Source organism: Notolabrus celidotus, chromosome 7 (genome assembly GCF_009762535.1).
Source record: "Notolabrus celidotus isolate fNotCel1 chromosome 7, fNotCel1.pri, whole genome shotgun sequence".
Lineage (NCBI taxonomy): Eukaryota > Metazoa > Chordata > Actinopteri > Labriformes > Labridae > Notolabrus > Notolabrus celidotus.
Window position 1 is genome coordinate 8,543,101 of NC_048278.1, and position 15,024 is coordinate 8,558,124.

Here is a 15,024-nt window from a genome sequence, read left to right on the forward strand (position 1 = left end):
TGTGTAAAATCAAATCAACTGAACGATGAATTCTCTGGCATAAATCACTTTTAATCATCATACTTTACATATTTAAAAATGATCAGATAGTATCAATCTTTTTTTTTTGTAAAGCACCAAATCACAGCATTTCTCCGCATTTTTTCAAAAATATCAACACGAAAAAACAGATAATATGACAGATAGAAGACGTTTATAATCTGTATCGATCACTTAGTAATTATTCAGCTATACAATATAATATGACTCATTATCATTGGTCCTTCATAATTTGTATTTCAAATCAAACTTTTGAAAAAATCAAATGATAGGCTCTTTTGAAAACTGCATTTCAACTTTTATATAAGATATAATATTGCAGTTTTAGGGCTGCATAAAATGACAGATACAAATAAATATATATAAAAATTCACTTCTTACATATCAGCACTGACTATCTGTGTATACTCATCCACATGTAGGCATAGTCACTGCACACTGTCTGGTCTGTTTTTTGGGTTGTCGGTATTTGAATAGATCTCGTTCTCTGTTGTTGTTTTTTTCTTGTTGTTTCCAAAGTACTCCTTGTCTAGATTTTTGGTTAGACACTATCATATGTCTTCATCTTAAAGCAAGATCTCACTCTGATATTACACGACAGTGACAACAGCATTATGTTAATTCATAACAGTGATATAAGTTACTCTGGAGAGAAGAGATGATAACCTAGAAACTGAAAAGAGAGGGAATACATTTCTGCAGTCATAAAAACTATGTCAGCTTTGAGTTTCAAATATACACACGTTTCACATGGTAAACAGCGTGTTCACCACAGCAGTAACATATTAATGCATAAACAGGGAAAAATACAAAGGATGCGCTAAGTTGATTTACTGATAATTGGCTACTGAGGGCCACCAATATTTCTATTTTACATTTCCAACTTGGAATGTGTAATTTCTGGACACCTGAGGGCGACATCCGTGGACATTTATTGAGCAGAGTTGCATCTATGTAAAGATGTTTGATACACCCATATCTCCTAGTCAAACTCATGTCACTGACGTTGTTGATCAGAATGTGAATATGTGATGAGATCACATCAAACTGCACAGGTAGGGATACATCTGCAAAATAGAATGATGATTCAGGATACTGCTCAAGTTGCGGTAAGCTTAGGAAATCCTTGCTCTTCTACATGGGATACAGGTGAGTCATCTAGTGCTGTAAATGCACTTATTTCGTCATTCATTGCTCTAGCTTTGGGCTGCCTCTGTTAAACTTTCTGCAGCTCTCAGATGTCTGGATCAACACCACAGTACTTGCATTTTTTTTCCGCTGCTAATGCTAGCTGTGACTACTGCTGCTTTGTATTTCTTCAACACATCTTTGTCGTGATTCATTGTGTTAAAACTTGAGGACTTTTTCCTCACCCTCTGGCTAATTGCATGATATGTTTTGCAAGTTGCAATTGTGTTAACTTCCTCTGAAACAATGAAAAACATCCTCACTGGTTGTGCCATTTTAATCTCCTGTCAGCTTGTTGTGGCTGCACTAGCCCCTCTGTGAGTAATGCTGGGTCTCATACTACCACATACTGTTGAAATATGTTGGCTTGTTAATTAATGAACAAAAGCCACTTTTATCATATTAATTTATTATTATGGTAATTTTATATTTATGGTATTTTTTTCCTGTGTCTCAGTACTTCTTATTTTCAGCATTAAACTTGAGCATTAAACCAGACTTGACAGTGCTGGTTTCAGTCTAAAATATTAGACACATCAGTGACACTAGCTTCAAATAACCTGTTAGCAATGTCCTGTTCATTTTCAACTCAATGCAGAGAAAGAATAAAGGGCAACGAAATCTGTTCAGGGAGTGGTTAAGTGTCAAGGTTCGTTCAATCTCAGTCTTCTAACACATAAACATTCCTCTGATCAAAAAACGTCCTTACCACATTTTTGATTGATTTTATTCTTGAACAGGACAAATGATTAGTGGTCCCTCGTTCCTTCCTGATTTATTCGTACAGGGACTGAAGAAAGGATGGATGGTGTCAGAAAACGTATCTGTGAAGGTATACATGAGCACTTTGGCCTCCACATTGTAGAAGGACACCAGCCCTTTCTCATAGTCCACGTAGATTCCAATACGGGAGGGTCTCGGACTGATGGTCAGGTTGGTCGAAGGTTCTGTTCTGAAGGCGTACTCGGTCCGATCACGCAGGCTGAGGAACCAGTAGCCATGGGCGGGGCTAACAGTGATTTTACCCTTCCGATTGACAGACCAGCTTGCAACCCCGAGGTCCCAGTCAGACTTTCCTCCAACCTCCACCTACAAGAGAGCAGTGTGGTACAGTTTACTGCAAATAATGCAGATCAAAACCATCACACTCAAATACACAGAGGTAGAGGCAGTATCTAACCCTTTTATTCAAGGTAAACTATCACTTCAATCCTGCTAAATGACTTCGGTTGAAAACAACTTGTGAATATTCCACTGTCCATTGGAAAATTGCTTTGATTCTTCCCCTCACTCTTCATTAACCGTGTCTGGATTAAATTCCCTGCTGCTTCCAGCCTCTTCAGGCTGACCAGTGCCCAGTTATTTATAATGCTATTTGTATCTAAATGATGGATGGATGGAAGAATTGATTGAATGGATGTTGCTTTGATGTTTAATTAGTGTGTTTGTGTGCCCACTAGTAGATAGATAATGTATTTAAAGAATACTGTTGACATGTACAAACCCTCACAACATGTCCACCTACCTCCCAGTAATGGCGTCCAGAGCTGAAGCCCTGGCGTGCGAGCACACACACCACCCGGTCAAAGCGCTCCGGGTTGTCTTGTACCGGCTGATGGCGTTCACCACAGTGCACCTGCCTCCCATCTACGGAGATGATGAGACGTGGGTGGGATGTGTGGGGGTCTAGGGTGATTTCATCTGAGTGAGATGGGGGGGGGATGGTTGGTGAATATTAAAAAAATTAACTCACAGATGAAAAACGAGATATCGTGAAATTCAATCAAACACCATACCCATACCTGCATACTCTTGGACCCTTCTTGTCTCTGTGTAAAGGAAGAGTATATATTTACATTTTCAATTACTGATCCATTACAGGTTCATTGAACTCGGCATGATCAGGAAACTGGATTTAGACAAAATTTTGTTCTGGTTGCATTTAAAAACCTTACTTGGGTTGGGTCTGGCTACAGTTTGTTCTGACAGGGATCTCTGACCTGTTGGTTACAATAAATAATCATTTACCATCAGCGTTTGGATCTCATAAACAACAGCATTTGTCAGTATTCATTTGATAGTCAATGCTCTGAATAACAGACATCATCAAGCTATTCAAATTAAATCAAATACGTTTTCATCTTTTAACAAAATAAAGGAAAAAACATCTTGCACACTGCAGGACTCCTATATGTTGGACAGTTCGCTATTGTGTGGCATATTGGACTTCTGGAGTGTATTTATTTCTAGTGTACACTGCTGTTTTGTGCACATTGGCTTCATTTAATCTTGGCAGGTTGCCACTTGGTAAGAATGCAGACTCACAGACTTCTGGCAGCTTCCTCATCTCTTCCTGAACGTGCTCCATCATGTGCGTGACAGTCCTGAGAATCACTCCCGAGGTCAGCTCAGACACCACAGAGACACTCGACCAGTCCTTGGATGGTGGAGGGGTGGAGAGGGCAGGGAACGTCTGCAGAGCCAGATAATGTTGAAAAACAGAAATGGTTGGAGCTAACCAGGATCTTCTGTGGCTAACACACTTACTATTGAGAATTACCTCATACAACCCAACTTAAAAAAAAAAAACTACCCCTTTAACATCCATTCATCCATACCTTGAGGAAGTGTACATAGTCTTCTGACAGAACCAGCTGGTTTAGTGCTGCACTCCTCTTTTTCAGTTCAGATATCTCCTCCTCCAGCTCTCTCAGCAGGCTCTGGGTTCTGCGCTCAGTCGCCAGTCGACTCTTCTCTATCGCCTTGAGGGAACAGGAAAGACACAGCTTAGTTAATGTTTTGAAAGAAAAATACTATGTTTTGTTTTAAAAAAAGGGAGGGCTGTCTTATTGTTAAGAAAAGAGATCCACTGCTATTTACCTCTAAGACCTCAGCTTGGCAGCGCTCCACACTGGAGATCAGCTTGGAAAATGCAGAAACAACTCCATCTGTCTCTCTTTCAGCAGCAGCCTGAATAAAGACAACCATGGTGTGATGATGGAAGGTGTTTGTAAGATGTTTGTGAAAGTTCTCAGTCATCCAGGTCATGGTAATTTAAAGCTTGATCCGAAAAGGTAACTACTTGGTAGAAATTCCATTTGCAAGCATGACATTTGGTAGAAATTGCCATTTGCAAGGTTTCCACCAATTTATGCAAGCCCAGCAGCCTGCTGAGAGGATTAAAGATATATTTTCTGGATGTTTTTTACCAACAGTTGAGATGGAGCAGACAACAGTTGAAAGTGGCTTTACCCTTTACTTCATTCTGCAGTTAGGCAGACTTAATCATGCTAACCAATTAACTTGGATCATAGTTGTTCTTGAATACGTTTATGGTGTGTTATACACTTGATTTCATTGGTCCAAACCCAATACTGACAACCATGGATTATTTTTTTTATTTTTTATTTTTTTTATTATTATTTTGGTACCATTGAGATCAAATATCTCTTTTCCAAGGGAGACCTGGCCAAGGCAGTCAGCAGCAAAAAAACACAAAGTTACAGACATAGACTCACAAAGAACCGAAGTACACTTTACAAGCACGTTTGTTGCAGAAGGAGCCATTACCCAGGGGGCAGTTGTAACAAGATACACTAAAAGCAACAACATTCTAAAGATTCAGCTTCAAGATCTTTCATTTTAGATTTAAAAACATTCAGTGACACCAGCTCCTTGAGTTTCAAGCCATTTTGCAATATATTCCAGACTGAGGGTGCAGAATACCTAAAAGCTCTTTTCCCAAATTCTGTTCAAGCTTTTGGGACAGAAAGGATTAAAAAGTCCTGGGAACGTAGTGAGTACTGTCTAGCACTTTTCTGAGTGATAAAGACACAGAGGTAATGTGACAGCAGACCAAGAATAGCCTTATAAATGAAAATGTACCAGTGTACCAACCTACGGGTCGCCAGAGACGGCCAACCAACCCGCGAGTACAACTCACAACAGTGAGTCAGAGCTTTACAATTGGTAATGAACCTCAAGGAAGCATGGTAGGCTGCATCAGTCTTGTGAAGTGGTGTGCATGTACAGAAGATCACCATAGTCAAGAACCGGTATAAAAGTTGCAGAAACAAGACACTCTTTTATTTTAAAAGATTAAAAGAACAGGATTTGTTTCGAAAGGATTCTTAACAGAAAAAAAACAAAGCCAGGGACATCCTGAGCACATACATACATCAAATGACTCAAATATGTTGACGCTCTTGAATTGGAACTAAACCTGAAAAATTATCAAGTTTGATAAAGAAAACTCACCCATATCTCTCGTAGTGAGTTCTGTATTTCCTCCACTTTCCTCTCCTTCTCACTTATGAGATCCTTCAGCTCCACCTCTGATATACCTAACTGGGACTGGAGAAGAAAGAAAGAAGTTCACCAAGAGCTACCTACAACCTAGATATCAATCATACAAACTTTAACTGTAGACCTGCAGGGCTTGACACAAGGGTGTTAAGTATTGGGTATTGGTTGAGGGCATGGTGAAGGTCGATGTAATCTAATTGATTCGGGGGACTTTTAAAAATACTTAAAAAGACAGAGTCATGTCAACACTTTTGATTCAACGCAGTATTGGTTGAAGGTTTTTTGCTCAGCTTGGTATTGGAAGAGAAAGGGTCTGAGGAGGATCTGGCAAAGGAAGTTGGATGTTGAGTTCAAACAAGCGATCTGGGATAATACTGTCAAAAATACAGGTCAACCAGTTTGCTGTGAGTTTGTTTTCTGATTTTTTCTGTGTTTTTTTTCTGTATTGTGTACTTTACTTGTAGACCACCAAAAAAAGGTTGAATTACTGTTTTTCTGTTCTGTACTGTAACAAGGTGTTTAGTTCTATCCCAGGTTTTTAAACCTGGGATAGTACCTCAGTGTACTAACCTGTCTTCTTGTAATTCAGCTGCAGGGTAAACACCACTGAATAAGCACACACACTCACACACTGATACCTTCTTGATGTGCCACTCTCTCTTGGCTGGGGTGACATTGTGTCCACGGTGGTCTTGTGTCTCCACACACAAGCTGCAGATGCAAGTGTTATCGGTGCGACAGAAGAACTCCAGCGCCCTCAGGTGGACAGGACACAGAGGCACGTTACGGGCCAGGTCACCGGGACCGCCCAGAGAGAACCTGTTACAGCATTAAAAGCAAGTTGAGACATTGTTTTTGAAGTTGATTAATGATTACTACAATAAAAAAACATTTCTGAGTTATTTTTAGACTTTGAGCTGATTGATTGATTTATCTGGAAACAATTTCTGAATCAACAATTTCTACATCCAAAACTCATAAAGTCATTAAGGATTTATTTTAATTTGGGCTAGAATATATATGTTGTTGCATAATTAGGGTTACTTGTCCTTGCTCTGTCTTTGTATGTAATTGTTCCAAACAAAAAATTTGCTTTAAAATTGGTATGCTCAGGGGTGTTGTTTGGTACCTGCGTGGAGGTGAGTAAGGTGGAGGCGGGTCAAGGTGCTCTGAGTTCTGGGTCTTGAGAGGTGGGCGAGCGTTGGCTGGACTGGATCTTTGAGGGTTATTGGGATGGGGGAAGGCAGTTTCAGGCACTCCAGCTGGTGACATCTGCTGGAAACGAGTCATCATCTCATCAAAGACACTCTCAGGCATCTCCCCTTGCCTCTGCGGTGGAGACAGGAGTGGTTGTTGCTCTTGCTGAAGAAACAAGTTTGGATCAACGACTCCTCTTCCTCCATCTGTTCCATCCATCAAAACGCCAGCGTCGGCTAACCACTTGAACTGTTCAGTGATTTCCTTCAGGGTTCGGTTGATGTGGAGCTCCGGCCTCTTACGGAAGGACTCCTTACAGAGAGGACACTGGTAGATCTTTGTTCCCCCACCTCCTCCACCTCCTCTTCTTTCCCCATCCCAGTAGGAAGAGATGCAGGCCTGGCAGAAGCTGTGGCCACATGGTGTAGAGATCGGGTTGTTGAACACATCCAGGCAGATTGAGCAGGTGAACTGGTCTTCAGACAGATAGGCAGCAGGTAACGCCATTCAGCTGTACAAGAGACAGTGTTGCATTTAGAAAAAAATACACTATTGGGTATACATCCATTTTATTGTTTGCTCAGTTGCATGTTTTATGTGAAAGGGTCATACACCATATTTAAATTACTGCTGTTTTCCTCTGGCCTTATGGTATGGGCCCAATAAAAGAGCCCACACCACAAGGTGCTATCTGTCATCTGTGCTTGTCTGCCGTGTCGTGGAGCATCATAGCATCATGGCAGTCAGCATTAAAATATTTTCATCTTTTCACACACATACTCATACATCCATGATTGTGCAAGGCCTATCATTATTTAATACACCTCAGAGCAGCTCAGTTCAGCGTCTTACCCAAAGACACTCCAGCATGTTGGAAAAGATGTGAGGGCAGAAGGTGGGGATTGAACCTTACAACTGAGCCATAGATGCACCATTATTATTCGGTAAAAATGTCTTTTAGTTGGATGCTGATTAATTGAGAACATACCGGTCCTAACTTTTACTTTTGAAAGAAAAAAAGTAAGATAACAGGATTTGAGGTTTCCTGTCAGAGACAAAGACTGTGATTCTGGTTAATCGCCAAACCGCTGACATTAAACAGACTTTTTCCAGGAAGAGGCCACTGAAACAACTCAAACTGGTTCTGTTTGGTTATGTAAAATACTGCTGGGACACTTCAGTGTTCAAAAATACTGTTACAGTGATAAATCAACACTTACAATCTCTGTGTTTTTATCAGATGTGCTGTGGCAGCAGAGGATTACACAATCAGTCACTGACAGGATAAGACGAATGGATTCCAGCACTACCTTATCACCATCTTGATGCTTTGTCACTCAGTAATGAAAGAATGCATCATGTGCAGGGTCAAATACTTGGTGAAACTGTACCTACTGCCTTTTTTATGTTTTCAAAAACAGTAAATCACTGAGCAGTACTCTATCATATCCTTTATCTTTACACAAACCACTGCCTTACAGCCACCCTGTTCTCATGTTGAGAGATAGTCAAAGAAAGTAAGTTCAACCAAATTGATATTCTCTCTCTACTCTGGTCGTAATTTATCTGAAAATCATCTTGGTTGTTTAGTTGAAACATGATGCATGAATATCAAAACAGATATTATGTAGCTTTGATTTTATGTCATTCATAACTTAAGCTACAGTACAACCTCAACTACAAATTAGTTGGGACGTTGTGTAAAATGTTGATAGAAACAGAATTCGCTGGTTTGATTTAAATGGTGCAAAGACAACATAAAGTTGAAAGTGAAAATTGTTCATGACTTATGAAAAATACATGCTCATTTTAAATTTGATGCCAGCAACACATTTCAAAAAGGTTGGGACTAGGGATGTCAACAATTAATCGAGTAATGATTAATTGATTGTTAAGAACTTACTCAAATACATTTTCTTGTTTCAATTTTCTATCACGTGGAACAAGCATCATGTGGTCTCATATTCCATTCATCTATCAGGGAGGTGTTTTAAGTTTAAAGCATGTTTTGATGTGAATCAGCTGAATGGTAGATCTCCACGAGCGCTTTTTTTTCTCCGTCGCCAGACTGATGATGACCCGGTTGCGCTCCCGGCTGACAGCTGACCACGTACACATGCTTATTATGCTCTATAAGAACGAGTAGACAGAAAACTGGACACTGTGAGTCTAAAATATGTTTCTGTTATGTTCTCTTGTTGAAGTCTGAGCCTTCACTTTTATGACTGTATGTCTGCGGAGATTATGAGCCTGCTCCACACGTTGATATTCAGCGTGTTTAACATTTTGAACACCTCGATACGATCTGTAGCTATTCAATACTGTAAATTATAAAGATTTTGTCGTGAAGGAAACTTTGATTTAGGGGAAAAACATATTTGGCATTGTTTTTTACGACGGCGTATTAGGGCCACTTAAAGAAATAAAAACATAGATACAAATTTGAGAAAGAAAACTCGAAATTTTCAAGTTTGTAAAGTAGTTAATTTACAACTTTACAAACTTGTGAATTAACAAATTTATAAACTCGGATATTTACTAGACTACAAAGTCGCAATTTTAACAGTGTGACAAGTGGTATATTTACGAGTTTAATAACACGTAAAATGACAAAAATAAAATAGAAATAATTCAAAGTTATATTAATGTGATGATTCTAGGCTAGAATCAGTAGTATCTCCTTATTGCTGAGTCCAAGTAGGAAGTACAATTTGATGAGGCTGTCAAGTGGGTCCACAATGCAGTGAAAAGGACAAAGGGCTGCTTCAGTTTGATTTCTCACAGATTTACGTCTTTAAAAACTCAAATTTTTTAAGTATTTTCTTGAAAATCTAAGACTTTATAAACTCTGTGTGATGCTAAAAAGACACCTGGAGGAACATCTCTCAAGTAATGTTCTATGATGATCTCTAATGATGTTAACTTGCCACATGTTTCATGACTTGGTAAAAAAAAAAAAGCGCACCCAAGAAATGCTGAGTCTCTAAGAAGTAAGGATGGGAAGAGCTTCACCACTCTGTTAGAGACTATGAGAAAATAGTTGTTGTAAGTTGTTGAGTAATGTTCTTCAGTGTTAAGTTTCAAATCATTTGGGGATTTCAATAGCTAAAATATTAAAAAATGTTGAGAGTCTCAAGAAATTTCTGGAGTGGACTAAAAGGACAAGGTCAATGGCCTAGTGATCATCGGGCATTCATGTGTCACTGCATTAAAAACAGACATGACTCTGTTGTGGAAATCACTGCTTGGGCTCAAATCACTTCCAAAAGCATTGTCTTTGATCTTTAAGATGGACTGAGGTGAAAATTTGACAACCTTTTTGGAAAACATGGATGCCACATCCTTAGCTCTAAAGAAGAGAGGGATCACCAAGCTTGTTTTCAGCTCACAGTTCTAAAGTCAGCATCCCTCATGGTATGAGGATGCATAAGTTCCACGGGCATGAGCTTACACATCTGGGAAGGCTCCATTAACGCTGAACAATACAGGTTTTGGAGCAACACATGCGGCCATGCAGACACTGCCTTTTTCATTGCATATTTCAGCAAGACTATGCCACTTAACATTCTACACATATAACAACAGCATGGCTCCATAGTAGAAGAGTCCAGGTGCTGGACTGGCCTATCTGCAGCCCCAACATGACATCTATTAAACACCTTTTGTGCATCAGGACACAAAGAGTAAGACAAAGGAGACTGTGAACTGTTGAGCAGCTGAAATCCGATGTCAGGCAAGCAGGGGACAACACTTCTCTTTCCAAACTCAAGAAACTGGCCTTCTTGATTATTTATGAAAGATTCAAGAAGTTTAACAAGACAAGGCAATTTGGAAAATGAATGAAGCCAAATCTTGAATCATTTAAATCCAGTCCTCACATAAAACTAACCCCTCTTCTAATCTCTTTACTCAATAGTCTGATTCCATAATAGGGATAAGAAATGACCCCAACAACACGCCGTCAAAACATTGTACTCCTGTCATTCTGCCTTGAATGAAAGACTCCCTTAGACACGCCCCCACACTCCAACAATACAAGTGTGTAATGTTGTAAGATCAGGAAATTCAGGCTTGGCTGGAACATTTAGACTATGTTCACACTGCAGGCAACAGTGACCCAAATCTGACTTCCCTGATATCTGACTGCGATCTGATTGTGGTTTTTTTTTTTTACGACAGTTGGAACAGCACAGGTCATATGAAAACTGATCTTTCAAATCAGATTTGGGCCACCTTCGTACGTGGTCTTAAATCAGATACTGGTCAGAGTTTTCAGGTCGGCATGCATGCAGCTTTGACGTCACTCTTGAGTAACAATTGCTTACGTCAGTGGCTGCCATGTTTAACTTCTATGAAAACAGTACTGTGTGTGACTATGTCCAGTTCAGGTGGGAATCTGATGCAGGTCACACTCAAAAAAGTGTTGTGAACAGTCAACCAAATCTAGGCAATTAATGCGTTGAGCATTGAGGCTTGCAATGACAGCGTAGTCTATCTCTCGTCCACATTGCCCCTTCTTTTTGTTGTGCACTCATATACCTTCACAGACAGAGGGTAATGTTTTGTCATCTTCTCCATTTTTAAAGTACATACTTTAATATTAAAGAACAAGACAGAAGAGCTTCATGAAACATCATTGTGAGTATTTAGACCATTTAAAAAAACCCACCTATATTTAACACTGAAATTATCAGCTCACACCTAAGATCCTTTTTGATTGTGTTGCTTTCTTCAGTTAGATAAGGGGTTTCCATTTTTCTTTTCACAAATCCTCTCCTTCTGTTCACATTTTATGCCACTTCTCTGGGAACAGGGTTGTTGTACTAGAGCAGATATTGAAAAAAAAAGTTGAAGAAATGCACATGGCGCTTACATCAACGTGACTGAGAAGCTGGCACTGCAGCAGGCTCAAGAGGCAGAAACTAGACTCCTACAAGGTAATCCTAAAGGTCCTCTGGATGGAATCCCATTTGCAGGGAAGGACAACTTCTGCACAGAAAACATTAAACATTATATTATATTATAATTGACTGTAAAACTGAATTGCACTTCGGGGACTAATAAAGTATTCTGAATCTGAAGAAATTCAGATTTTGCCAGCTTTTGAATCTATCTTCTTCTCTTGGATCTTCTCATTAGTCTAAGTGATACACATTAAGAAATTTTGACCCAGATACATATAAAAATAGGGCACAGGTTTAAATTGTTGCGGTGTTTGTTTTAGTGAGAGTTTATGCATCATCAGTTGTTTATTTAACTGCTGAGTCACAGCAAGAAGTGTAATTGCTCAATTACTTTTACTATGTTTATTTGTCTGTATCCTTGTTGGAAGTTTGCTGCAGACACACACACACACACACACACACACACACACACACACACACACACACACACACACACACACACACACACACATACACACACACACACACTTCTAAGAAAAACGTATATTTATAACATATCATAAAACGTATTTGAAGAACATGGACCTGAAGAATGAAAATAGTCCACATGTTGAGGTGCGTTTACTCTGCTTCTCTTAAATGACGACAGAATAACTTCACACAAAACACACACACTAAGAAAACACAAAAGCTTTGCAATACAGGTAACACCAGTTTCCCATTGGTGAACCAAAGTGTTACGTCCAATATAAAGAAAACAACCTGAGCTTCAAATCTGGAGCAGAAGAAAGGAGACGATGTAAACAGTTTTTTTTTGTGACTTTGGAGGCATATGGACAGTTTATCCAAATACTGTTTTAAACACAATACAGTAGCTCAGGTTTGTTTAATCCTTCATTAAATTTGTTGATAGCAGGTGACTAATGGGCCATTGTTAATGATTCTTTGTTATCAATGGATTTAAAGTCAGCTGATTTTCTGAAATGCAACATTAAAATGGAAGCTAAAGCAGTTTTAATTGGTTTGCAATCAAGATTTTTTTACCCTAGACATATAAATACATTTGAAATCTTCAATGAAGATTTAGGTAAAGGTTTTGAAATACTCTTTATATCCTGAAAACAGTCAATAAATCAAATGATAGATTTACATAAAAAGAAAAATCTGATATCTGTGGCTAAAAAAGAGTGATCTCCCTGTCTCACTACCTTCTGTCCATCAGTTCATTTCACTCACTGCCTATGAATGTTTTTTAGCTAAAGCCATGAGAAAGTTACACAGAAAGACTCTAGCCTTGGCATGTATTGGGTATGAATCAAGCGGCAACCTCCGGTCCAAAAATATGAGTCCAATGCGGATATGTTAAAGGCTGCAGTTCATCAAGGATCCGCTCGAGGCTGGCTCCGGAAGCACCGGAAGTCACATACACATGAATGGGAAAAAGCCGATCTTTACAGCAGAAATAAACATGTTTACAGTCTGGTACAAAAGACGAGTGGAGTCTGGATAGCTCATTTCTCAATCGGCACACACTGTGAGGGGGGTGAATTTTTTTCTAACGCAGCAATTTCGAAGATATTGAGATTATGAGTCTTCCAATGAGAGGCACGGCTGACTGCAGGAACACTGCAGCTGTTGGCTAGGAGGCACAAACGGCGCCTCTTTACGACACACTGGCTCGACAGAAGCAATATGACTGCCGCCGCCGATTGGTCTCAAAACAGCTCTTCAGAAACAGATGGGTGACGTCACGGATACTACGTCCATATTTTATGCAGTCTATGGTTTGAATCTACCCCTGCTGGTTTCACTAAGTTGCGTATCAAATATTTTCTGATAGGATATGTTGACATGGCCCAAAATCTCTGGTGTTGTCTCTATTTTTTGCTTTTGCTGAGGAACTAGTCAACCAAACAGAAGTCTTTCATTTCTATAAAAAAGTGGAATACTGAATGAGTTATCGCCTAAGGAGTGTAAGTGCACTATATCTGCTGTAAATGAGACCTGATGGGGATTCTTTTTTGTTAAGTGCGCTACAATCAGGATCAATTTGTCACGGCTATTTTGTTCCTATTTGCACACCATAGTTAAGGCTGCCACTTGTGTCATGTGAACACTGCTTGAAGGTTGGTCACGTCAAAATCACATTTTTTAACTCACTTATCTTTGTCCACATCTCAGGTGTACATTCAAGTTACAGAACACAAATCCATCACCGTCAACGGCACTATTCAATATTTTGTTACATAATAAGTCATCAGCCATGAGCTTAGTATTGTATGGTGAAAGCGCAGATACCGACAAAGTGAATACACCCCTGAAAATATGTGATCTGTGTTTCTTCTGTGCTGTTCATTCTCATCAAATCTGCTTTACCTCCATCCAGCAGTTTGAAGCGAGAGTATTCAACCTCTGCAGGAACACAAAACTGGCTCATACTGGGTGATTGGTAATTAATACACTTTCACTGAAGGTGTTCTTTCCAGCCACCCACATTTCATTGCTTTTTACATGACTTACAATGACATGCTTAACATTCCTATTAACATTCTTATGATAAAAGAGAAATTATTTTTAAAATTGACCCAAACACCAGATCGTTTTAACACCACAGGCCCTCAGACTTTGACCTCAACAATGAGATCCCTGATTGTTAGATACCATAAGTCTGTGGCATGTTCCAGTTACTGCCCAGACACTTAATATAATAACATTAAGAAAAATGCATGACATGTCAGACACAGATTCCTGTTGAATAAGAGAGGACTGTAGTGTGTTGCTGTCTCACCTGTTTCAGCAAAGGGAATATACGGTAAACAAATGCAGCGTATTTGTCTCTGTCCTTCTCTGTAGTCTTAGCTCCCTCTATTAATCCTGGTGTCTGCTTGTCGACTGTCGCATTCCTCTCCTTTTTTCCTGGCTCTTTCCTCTGTCATAGTGCTTTCAACTCCACCCTCCTAACCCCTCCACCTGCAAAGTTTACCCAACCCAACCTGCTCGACAGGTAGAGCTGTTCAACTAAAGGTATGCATCTCTTTCTCTATCCATAAGTCGACTTCTCTGACACTCCTATTTGCTCTTGTACTCACAAGGGAAAGTGACTCAACTTGTGCAGAGACAAAAAACTAAATGCTGATTCACACAAATGAGGAATTTATAGGATAAAGTTGGGATAGTTTTTTGGAAAGTAGCAAAATCATTTATAGTAAGAATGATGTGTGATGTTTATGTGAAGTGTAATCCTGACAGGCTGAGTTATTCTCTATGATTTCAGTGAAGCAGAGGGATCTTGCCTCACCTTGAGGGATTATTATTTGCATAACAACCCGCTCACAAGCTTATTACACAGCTACCAACTAAAGACATAAAGCAGTTGACACAAAATATTGAT

The 15,024-nt window shown here is 39.4% G+C and overlaps 1 protein-coding gene across 1 annotated transcript; it reads right to left on the bottom strand.

The window, feature by feature from the left end:
- Positions 1-1,938: 1,938 nt before the first annotated feature.
- btr01 (bloodthirsty-related gene family, member 1) lies at positions 1,939-7,637 on the bottom strand. The gene is made up of 11 exons (XM_034687444.1): positions 7,582-7,637; positions 6,662-7,240; positions 6,171-6,351; positions 5,485-5,580; positions 4,108-4,197; positions 3,846-3,989; positions 3,553-3,700; positions 3,183-3,227; positions 3,030-3,056; positions 2,753-2,928; positions 1,939-2,316 (listed from the first exon to the last, which is right to left on the bottom strand). Exons 2-11 carry the CDS (start codon positions 7,234-7,236, stop codon positions 1,954-1,956), a joined length of 1,845 nt encoding a protein of 614 aa, XP_034543335.1. The 5' UTR covers positions 7,237-7,240; positions 7,582-7,637; the 3' UTR covers positions 1,939-1,953.
- Positions 7,638-15,024: the final 7,387 nt, after the last annotated feature.